The sequence below is a fragment of the Abrus precatorius genome, unplaced genomic scaffold (assembly GCF_003935025.1).
Source record: "Abrus precatorius isolate BTA unplaced genomic scaffold, Abrus_2018 Scaffold4, whole genome shotgun sequence".
Classification (NCBI taxonomy): domain Eukaryota; kingdom Viridiplantae; phylum Streptophyta; class Magnoliopsida; order Fabales; family Fabaceae; genus Abrus; species Abrus precatorius.
In genome coordinates, this window is record NW_020874384.1 from 3305520 (window position 1) to 3316638 (window position 11119).

The 11119-nt window shown below is 25.3% G+C and overlaps 1 protein-coding gene across 4 annotated transcripts; it reads right to left on the reverse strand.

The window, feature by feature from the left end:
• Positions 1-7266: 7266 nt before the first annotated feature.
• On the reverse strand, positions 7267-10413 carry LOC113865494 (B-box zinc finger protein 18-like). 4 transcript variants are annotated; one of them, XM_027500089.1, is made up of 6 exons: positions 10167-10413; positions 9167-9263; positions 8951-9066; positions 8613-8855; positions 8346-8442; positions 7267-8211 (listed from the first exon to the last, which is right to left on the reverse strand). In XM_027500089.1, exons 1-5 carry the CDS (start codon positions 10257-10259, stop codon positions 8359-8361), a joined length of 633 nt encoding a protein of 210 aa, XP_027355890.1. In that variant the 5' UTR covers positions 10260-10413; the 3' UTR covers positions 7267-8211; positions 8346-8358. The 4 variants fall into 4 exon arrangements, with proteins under 4 accessions (XP_027355890.1, XP_027355889.1, XP_027355888.1 ...); XM_027500088.1 differs by having other exon boundaries at positions 7267-8231; XM_027500087.1 differs by having other exon boundaries at positions 8346-8448.
• Between the last annotated feature and the right edge of the window lie 706 nt (positions 10414-11119).

Consider the following 11119-nt stretch of genomic DNA (forward strand, 5'->3'; position numbering starts at 1 on the left):
TGACGCTGACACTTCTCTCATTCACCTTCTTATCCTTTGGACAAAACAAATAACAGTCTTTTATTCAATAATTTAAAATACATATAAATAGATGGACGAGTGTGTATTAGTTGTCAAAAATTTTAAAGAAGATACTAAGTATAAGAGAAGCTGAATGTTAAAATGTTATTAATTTATTATTTTAATTTTTTAATTATTACAATTAAGTTTGAAATAATAATTTTAATATTATTATAAATTAATGACTATATCAATTATTATATTAAAAAAAACTCTTTTACTAAATTTACCCACAATTAGTAAATTTACAGCATATATTTCAATAATAGCTTACAATAAAAATTATATTTTTAAAATATTATTATAGAAAATTTAACCTCTAAATTTTTACTAATGTATTTAATAATTATTTTTTTCACTTAAATTAACACATAAATTTATTATTATTAATTAAAATCATATCAATAACTACAAACTTTTTAAAAGATTCAAATGTCTAAATTACTAATTATTTAATTTTTTATCTTTGGTCATTTATATTTTAAAATAATATTTTCAATTTTATTTAACTTAAAATTTTATATTTTTCTTTTTTTCACTTAATTCCTTATTCTTTTACCCTAAAATTTTTTCAAATTAATCCAATTTATAATTAAGTGATGAATAACTATATTTTTATCTTCTACAATTTTAAATTATTTACTATTTCTTAATTATGTGACATAATATTTATTGAAATATTATTACAAATTTAACAACTGCAGTTTTTTTAATAATATAAATTTATTAATTAACATATTTTATTTTTATTATTTCAATTTTATTTTTTTATAATTATTTTTTATTTTAGTAACCTTCTAATAATCACATATAATTCTTCCTCATATATTTATCTAATTTAATTATTTTATATTTTTCATTTAATTTATATTTCTCAATTAATTTGTATTTATATATGCTTAAAATTTTGTTATTTTAACATAAATAATATTTGTATAACTAACTAATAGCATCATTATTTTTACTTTTAAATACAGTTTTCTACATAAAAAATAAAAATATTATAAATTTTAATTTTCATATTTTTCTATTTTTTACATGCATAAACAAAATAAATTATAATCTAAATTTTGATTAACCTTTGACGTGAGAACGTTGGACTACCCAAAAGCCCTCCTTTCAATCTTGCAATCTTCCTGAAATGGATAAAAGAAATTATATATATATATTTAGAAATATATTCATATTTATATCTAATATAAAAAAAATTATTTCTTTCTTACCTTATAAATTTTTAAAAATGGAAAAACTTCTACCCTTCCTCTGCGTTTTCGTTTTTGCCTTTTTGTCAAATTTTTTTAACTTTTTCAATTACTAAACGAAAAAAATGAACAACAACAAAGTAAAAGCACCAAGGGAGAAAGGGAGGGGTGAGCAACAATAACCTACTAAAACAATGTCACATGGACCAATCAGACGTGTGTCAGTCCTGAATATGCTGACACTTGTGTCACTCAACGCAGTACTGACACTAAAATTGGATCTGAGCCATCTAACACACTGGATAACTTCCACATGTTTGGTTTGCAGCCAGATCAATATTATAAAAATCTGTCTGTTAATCTTTGTAATAATATCAGTTACAAATTTGACGACAATATTAATTTTCAAAAAAAAAAATGTGTGTCGGCCATGTATCTTCCGACACTACTTTCACGTGACATTCTCCACCTAGACACAACAATTGTTATCAAGCCTATTTGGAGAAATTATTTCTCTTTTAACCTCGGGTAAAAAAGTCGAAAAATAGAAAAGAGAGGGTAGGTTGTACATAAGTTTTTTTTTTAAAATATTAATATAATATGAATTTTTTAATAAAAGATATTATACTAAAATTTATCAATATGAATATTATGTATAGCTAAATCATATAATTAATGCGGTATAAAATTAAAGTATATTTTAAAATAAATAATATCAATATAAATATAATATTGTGATATGTAAAATATTATTTATTAATTTTTGAAGTGTTATTACTAATATATAATTTTTTTAAAAATATAAATTTTAAAAGAAAAAGTACACTAAGGCCAATTTAGGACAACCCAAACTATCACATAAATTCGTACTTGGAATACACTGGATCTAATTTTAAAAATCTAAACTTATCAAAATTAATATTAGACTGAGACATATTGGTGAGATAAGTTAGGTCTTGCATGCTTCTATCAGTCTTGTTTTATATATATATATATAGATACCTTCAATTCATTCAGAAAAATGTTTAATTTTGTACAAATCTTATAACAGAAAATACTTTTTTTAACTTCAATTTTGTAATGTGCCCTTACTGTTGAAGTTTAAAAGAAAAGAAAATAAAGATTGTCATTTATATCCCTTTCACTTGTTCATTATTGAGAAGAACAACAAAATGTCTTGAGAAAAGCTATCAATATTGTTTTGTTTTCACTATGTGAAAGTTAGTCGATCTATTATTTTTATCAGTTAAGTTTGTTTTTTTTTTTTAAATTGGCCTAATTTATATCAGCTTCAAATTTATGGGAATTTTTTTAATTCTAAAAAACATTATTAAAAAATTTTGTAGGTGTTTTGGAATAAAATTTAAAGAAAAAAAATTTGTAAACTTTAAGAAGTATAAAAGAAAAAAAGAGTGGGACAAACAAGTAAATAAAAAATATTATTTCTTGAAAGTATTTGTTGGGTCAGTATTTTTGTACATGAATGATTTATTTATAGTAAAAATTGTGACTATAAATAAATTTGGTATTTATTATGTAAATACAAGATAAAAGTATTTTCTGATCAAGTAAGAACAATATTTTTTAAGCTTTAACTAAAACATGTTATTTTACAAGGAAAGTGGATATCTCTCCTTAAGTAGTTAAAACATTTATTTTTACTTCATATTATTAGAATTGATGATCTGGTCTTTGCAAAAGGTTACATACTCTCATCTGCTCCGAAAGTCTTGAGTACTTTTGACAAACATTTTTTATTATGTCTTACTTTTTGTAGATACGCGCTATTGCCTACTGCGCCTTAGGTATGTATCGTCTTTGTTACACTATTACCAGAGATTTGTGCACTTTTGTTCTTTGATATTTGCTTTGTGATCGAGTCCTAATCTTAATCTAAATATGCTATTTGGGTCGCCATTCCAAACAAAAAAAATTTTTAGGCTAAAAAAAATTAGATAGTAACATATTAAACTTTCTATAAATTTAAATTAACTTATGCTTATTTATATATCATTTAATTTTTTTAAAACTTAAAGAGTATAATTTTTTTAATTTATTAAAAAAATTATTTACTTGTATACTAATTTTTTTCATAAAAATTTAACTTATCCAAATTAGCATTAGTTAATTTTGAAGTTTATAAATGGTCTTTATTCCTATTAGAAAAATACTAGTCTTCAAGTTTCTGTTTTGAAAAATGTCTCTCTGACTGTTAAGGTACATGCAAAAAGCACTCTGATACTGAAGTCAGAATTTGATTCTGAATAATAAATACTATTTAATAATGAAAAGTCAGCCTTTTACCTGTACTCCTTACATTCCTTTTATAGACATTATTATGGGCTAGTGGGCCTGCAGAGTCAGCCTTGATTTTGGCTCTTTATTTAAAGCAGATAATACTTTGATTATTACCCTTAATTGGGTTAATTACTTTTAAATCCTGACAAAATGTATTCGGCAAAACTGAGCCGAATAAGTACTCAGTTTCTTTTTTTTATATGTAGGACCGAACAGTTCCCTATCCAATACAGTGTTAGATGAAATTTGTCACAACTTTTTAAAAGATTAAAATACTCATTCAATCATTTTTTTTATTCTATACATATTTTTTGAAAAAATTATCTAAACTGACTTTTAATTAAGTTTTGTTTCCATACAACTACCGTATGTCAAGATACTCGTGTGTGTATATATATATATATATATATATATTGACGATATCTTAAAATTCAGTAATTCATTTTCTCCAAATTCTGGGACCTCAATATGTTATAAGAGTAACTTCTGTCGATTTATACTCTTTCTTCGGGCTAAGGTCTTCTCAATTTTGAGTTTTCCATCCCCTTCATTTTTTTTCATTCACTCTTTATTATTACTATGTAAATTTCATGTAGGTCTTGTTCAAAATGAACGAGACCCAAGTGATTTAACTGATTCCATACAACTTTAACCTAATAATAAAAGTCTGACCCATAAAATAAGTGCGTGAAATAATATATTAAAATTATGTTAAAAACTATGTTACGAACATCATTAAAAAAAAATCCTATTGATAGTATATATAGTGATTGTTCAATCGTGAAACAAGGATAGAACTTAGAGGAGCCTCCTCAGCAGCACCAGTCTAGCAAGCAAATGCTGCTATAAATCATGCCGCTATATTGGGTTTCGACGAAGCCCAAAAGTAAAGGAAACCCTGTTGCACAATGGGCTAAACTAACATTTGAAAAAAAAAATTGATTTTTGCACCCTTTTTCGATATCTTATTAATATTTTTATATAACTTTTTTTCTTAAAATACTCTTAACAATAATATAATTATTTTTTAAACTTTTATTTCAAATTTTGAAATATTTTTTTTTGAAACTTTACTTTTTATTTATACTGCTGCTATTTCATTCTTCTTCGTTATTCTAAGATTGTTATTTCTTCTTTGCCATATGTTTTTTAGCGTATTTTAAGTATCATTATCCTCTAGATATTTTTATTATTTTAAATCTATTATAAAAAAAATAATTTCATCATAAAAAATGGTATATTTATCTTCATCAATCAATCGATGTCAGTATTCTTCTAAAATAAGCTTATAAAATTAGAATTTTATATTTCTGAAAATTAATTTATGAAATTAGTAATTATTTAAAAAAATTAAATTAGGATTCTGCACTTCTAAAAATAAATTTTTGAAATTAAATTTTTACATTTTCAGAAATTAATTTCCAAAATCATTAACCATTTCTATAAAAATTTGAAATCACGATTATACACTTTCAAAAATTAATTTTTAGAATTATTAACCATTTTCAAAAATAGAATTCAACAATTTTATAAATTAATTTTAGAAATTTAATTTTTACACTTCCAAAAATTTGTTTTATAATTAATAACTATTTCTAAAAATAATTTTACGAAATTAGGATTCTACGCTTCCCAAAAAAAATTCTATATTTAATATCATACACTTCTAAAATATAATTTATCGAATTACTAACCATTTATGGACATAAATTTTTGAAATTAAGATTTTACATGAATGATATTTTAGAAAAAAAAAGTTACAATTTTTTTAAAAGAGGTGTAGAAAAAAGAGAGCAAAAAGCAACTCCCAAAAAATAAAAAACATATTATATGACATCATATTTCCGTATAAAGTCTTAAAAGCATTGTGTATATTCCATTCGTTGGTGTAAATTGAACTGTTCGTAAATTATTCAAACTCGATTTATTAAATATTCAATTAAGATTTATGTTAATAAATAAACAAATCCAAAGTTATCAACCTTATTATATAAATGAATCGAATTCAAACTTTTAAAACTTAATATTAAAAGCATGGGAATATCTTGTGCTTGTGTATATAAAGATAAAAGATATTAATACCTTATAACAAAAAAAAAGTATTAATACAAAAAAGTATTAAGTTTTATATGACAAGATATATGCTTACTAAATTGTAGTTTTATCTTGAAAATTATTATTGTTTTTTTTTTTTTTTTACTTTCTTTCTTTTTTTTTACTTTATCGATTAAATTTTAACTAAAAATTTATTTTTTGTTTCAAATCCTTCACTTAAAGCAAGCCTATTAAAGTCAAGTAGTACCACTTGAGTGACAAAACTCTTAAGTAAAAACTTATTAAAACACTTCAATAATTTATTTAATAAATAAAAAATAATCAAGTTATAAAATGCATTATACGAACCAAATTCAAACTTTATATTTTTGTAACTGAATAAGCTCACATTAAATTAGACTTATTTAATACTCTTATTTTTCTTATATTATCTTTATTAATTAATTTCTAACTAACATATGACTTCAAACCAAATTTATTCCAATCGCAGTTGAATAAAAAAAAGTATAACAAATTTTGTATTAAACAGTAATACAAAGTTAATTTTAATTGTACTACAATAATATATTTTATAATCATCCATCAAACTTTCTATAAAATTTGGGTTTCCTTATAAAAAAAAAGAATTAGTATAAAAATGAATAAAACTTCTCTTATGAGTTATAAATAATTTATATCTTCAAATTTTTAAAAAGTTAGATAAGAGAACTTCTTAAAAGTCAAAGAAGCGTAAATTATCTATAATTTATGAGAAAAAATATTTATTTTTATATTTTTTTCTCACCAAAAAACTGAACCTTGATTCAACTTTTACAATCTCTTAATGGTCGAAATAAATAGATACGAAATTATGAGTTCTTCATTGGTCAATATACAAGAGACAGGAATCAGGCGTTTAAGAACATCTCCAAACACAGTAAAAGAAAATTACAAATTAATAAAGTCAAAGAGGACAGCGAATCTGAAAAGTATAACATTGTTCTTGGTAGAAAGTACAACATATATAAAAATTAGTGTAAGAGAAAAAGAAGGATCTGCGTGCTAGCAATTGTTAACATCCGGGTCACTAATTAGGAATGGAGTGAAGATAGATAAAATTGTCATATATAATTGGAACCTGTTGACCAAAGACAAATTTGGAAGAACGGAAGAGGATAAAGCATACAACAAAAGAGAAATTTTCCCTTCATTCCCCACTTCTCTCGGAAACAAGCATTGTCATGCAAGAGTCAAGTAAAATGCAAGCAATGTTTTTTTTATCATGTCAAAGGAGCTTTTGAAAGATATTTAAACTTACGAAAATTTGTGTAACTCTCATAAACTTTTTATAATTTATTTCAAAGAATTTATCAATATAATTTATTAAAATAAGGTACTTTTAACTTATTTTAACAAGCTTTATTATAAAATTTATAATACAAATTACCATGTGATAAAAATTTATTAAATAAGAGTTTTGTTAACTTGAGTTCTTTGGCCTGAAGATAAGCTGCTAATAATAATAAAATTTTATTAAAAAAAATATTTATTGTATTTTTATAATTTTAATATAATAACTATATATTTTTTTCATAAATTTTTTTTATTTATAGATGTGTAAACTCAATTTTAAAAGCTGAAATTAATAAAATTGTTTATTAATTAAGTTCTTACCAAAATATATCCAAAACCATGATTCAACTATGAGAATTGGTCATCTCGCTAAACAAGAATGGTAAACATCATGACATGTTTGGTTTAAGAAATCGTTTCTAGTTTAATTTTTTTATTTCACTAATAATTACAAATGTCACACTGTTTTCTTTTTGTTTTCAAATATTCTTACGAGAAACGATGAAACAACATTTCTAGTGTTTTCACCATTTGCACAAATATTCAAAAAAAAAAAAAAACGGCTCTTATTTTTCCAGTTTTCTAATAAAATGTTAAACAAGTTAGTCTGACCTTATACCACTGCCAGTCCAGCCTTCAATTATTTACAAGGTATTGTTTGGTATACAAGTCAGAACAGGATAAAACATAACAAATGGGTTCTGTTATATGCTTGGTGTATTTTAAAAAATAGAATAGAACAAGACAAAAGGTTACAAAAGTGGTATATTTTATTTCCAAAAGGGTAGAGGAACTGAGAAACTGGAACCAAATGGACTGTTCCATTCCATTCTATTCGCGTGTCAAATGCTACCTTAAAAATAATTGTGTATTTGGTCCTTCGGGAAGGAAAGACACCTCATATTGAATTGAATTAAAAGAAGCCATGAAGAGTCTTTACTTCAAGAAATGCATTAACATTTTATCCCATTTTAACATAGCACAGAAACTGAAGTCAGATGATTTCAATAATTTGAAGGTTTAATTATATATATCTAAAAATATAAGAAAATGTCATGATGTTTTTAATAGAATCAAACAGTTCCTTTGCTGCCAGACTAAGTTTAAGAAAACCAAAATGTCATCGATTCATAATATAAGCTGCCTTAAGAAAACATGATATATACTAGACGGTGATTATGTTATGCCCTTGAGTTTAAGCAATAGTGACCTTGTTTATGCAGACCATCCATTTGAAAGCAACTATTCTCCTTATTAATTTGGTCTGCGGCCAAACAATTCAATCTTCAAGCAGACAAAAACAATTCACATAAATAACAAAGTAAATCCTGTAAAAGAAGAATCGGTAAAGATAATATTTCTGCAGTCTCAGCCATTAGCCCACTCTACATGTTGTACCTTTATTAAATTATTACTTCTCAGCCTCTTGTTGGAAGGATTCTACTTGGGGTGCACTTGCAGGTTCATGATTATTGCCTCTAAAAATATCCATATTCTGTTCCTTAAAAAATAGATTAAATGTTAATTCAACTAAACCAAGTGTAAAAACTTGTAGTTTCTATGTGCTCAAGAAAACAATTGAACTAAAGGGTTATAAAATGAAAATTACAAAATAGCCCTCAATCACAGAACTCTAAGTAAATACGGATAACAGAAAACAATCACCTGGTTGATTGTTGCCAATCCATTTAACCGCAGTGGCCTAGTATTAAGATCAATGAATTTTTTACCTACTTTTCCATGACAATCAATATTATTTTCTTGCCTAGGAACAGGTGAGACACTGTGATTTTGCTGACAATCGCTTGTTTTTAGCTTGAGTGACTGACTTTCGTCCTTCCTTGATTCATTTTGATCGAGGGGTTGCAGCCCTAGCTCTTCCATTTGAGCTGGTTTGTCACCTGGAAACTGCCAAAAAAAAAGGCCAAAGAAGATAAATAAACTTCAAAATATCTAGTTAGAAGCTACAAAGCTTGAAAATTTGTGGCAGCAGAATCAATAACCTCAACTCTCTGCCTCAACAGAAGATATCTTTCATGGGTTCTTTTACCACCAACATGTACAATCATGTCACATTGCAGACACAGCGAACTACCATCTATCTCACAGTAAAAGAAAGCTACATATACAAATTTCCATAACAAGGGAGAAAAATTCAACTCCTGTATAGTTTAGAATAAACAATCTTCCCTAAAAAAGATATGAAGACCCTACAGTACCAGGTGCATTTTCACATATGTCACAACGTGGAACATCTGTGGGATCAGCAAGGCCAACCCGAATATGTCTGCTTGCAAGTTTGTTACACATATGGATCTGAAAACCACAAACACGAAACTGTTAGTGGAAAAAAAAAAATAGACGCGAATGCATGGTACTTCCATTAAATTGGATATGAATGCTGTTACCAGAAACCCTTGACAAATAGCATAAATAAGTGGATCTTAGTAATTATTACAGCATCCTATCCAAAATATGAAATTCACCAGCAGAATGCACCGCTAAACATGAAAAGAGGAAGATATCTAAAAAAAAATACACAAATGGGCCGGAACAAAATACCAATTTCACTTAAGAAACAAATTCTTGTGCCAGTTTCAAGTGAGTCTCAATTCCAACTCTGCTGTCCCAATGTTACCTCTTTTGATTAAGTGAAACAATCTCCATATCGAGATTCCACGCAATAATTCAAAAGCATTTAATATGTATCGGTGCAAAAGCACATCGTAATTAGACATAGCAAACGAAACAGAGTAGTGGCAAATTTGATTAATAGACTTAGATTTTGGTCGTCGTAAAGAAAAAGTGAGGAATTACATCCACAGCAAGCAATATATAAACTGGTGGCAAATGCAAACTAACAATAACATGAAAATCTGATTAAAAATATATATATATTGTTAAGTAAGCACACTGCTCTTTCATGGAATTATGAGAGCGAATAGATGATAAAACATTGAAGCCATATCTATATTTTTGCACGTAACAGATGAAGCAATCTCCAAATTCCAACAGAAAATTAAAAATGAAACGAAATTTTAGCAAATTTTGGTTCCATTTGCTCCTTTGAACACAAATTTGTGTAAAACAACTCCATTTGTTATAAACGACTACTTTGACTTGTTCAAAAAATAAAATAAAATTCAATGAAATTTTGAGTTATTGAGTAAGCAAATGTTATTGTATGTAATAATTTATGGATGAAAAAGTGAAAGAAACCTTGTGGTCACATGCAGAACATAGAGCAGCCTCATCGGCGGCGCAGAAGAGAATGGCAGCGGCGCTCTCACATACGTCGCAAAGGGTTCGCATTATCTTTTGTTAATCAAGTCTTCAACCGTTCTCCTTCTCTGTTCTTCAATTGCTCAAAACTTATCTTCATCTTAATTTCTAAAGTGCTTAGCAATTCTAAAACAATATTAAGGACAACGAGTCGCTCAAAAATACTAACACAAAAGCAGACGAATGCAAACTTGAAAGCAAAGGGAGAAATTAAAAAAAAATTATTTTTAAAAAATCACATGTTAAAAAAATATTTATTTAAAAAATATAAAATCTTATTTTGAAAAATATGCATCTATCATATAAGTATGAATCTTAATTCTTGAAAATAAATAAATTTATGAATTTACTCTCTCTTTCATGTAATATTATATAACTACTTTCTGGATAAAATGTACTTTTTCTTCACCAAAACAAAAAGTATTCAATCTGTGTAATAAGATTATACAAATTCATTAATCTTTCACATTTTATAATGAATTATTTAAAATTTTGATAATTACTAAAATATTAACAAAATCAAGAAATTTAATTTCATATTAATAATTAAAATATTTATTAATTTTAATTTATAAATTTTATTAATTAAAAAATATATAACATATACTTTGATTTTTATTTAAACTTTTAATTTAATATAATAATACTTATATAATATACGATAAATTCACTTGTTACGATATGAATTGGAAACACACATTTTAATTATTTTTTTTTTTTTGAGAAAATAAGAAAGATTAAAACTCTTGTTGTATACAGCTTATATAAATTAACTGTGTATTTAGATCGACTTATGCTAGGTTAAAGATCTTCTTTTTTATGAGTTATTCAAAAGTGTTTTATAAACTTTGTTTATTTTTTAAAATATTTCCAAAATATATGTGTAAGTA

What these genes read in the sequence shown, in the direction of transcription:
- LOC113865494 (XM_027500087.1), bottom strand. Translation starts at nt 10,259, where the DNA reads ATGCGAACCCTTTGCGACGTATGTGAGAGCGCCGCTGCCATTCTCTTC. An exon ending in CATATGTGAAAATGCACCTG is followed by an intron (nt 9,067 to 9,166) that starts GTACTGTAGGGT and finishes TTGTATATGTAG; the next exon opens with CTTTCTTTTACTGTGAGATA. An exon ending in GATTGGCAACAATCAACCAG is followed by an intron (nt 8,449 to 8,612) that starts GTGATTGTTTTC and finishes CTATTTTTTAAG; the next exon opens with GAACAGAATATGGATATTTT.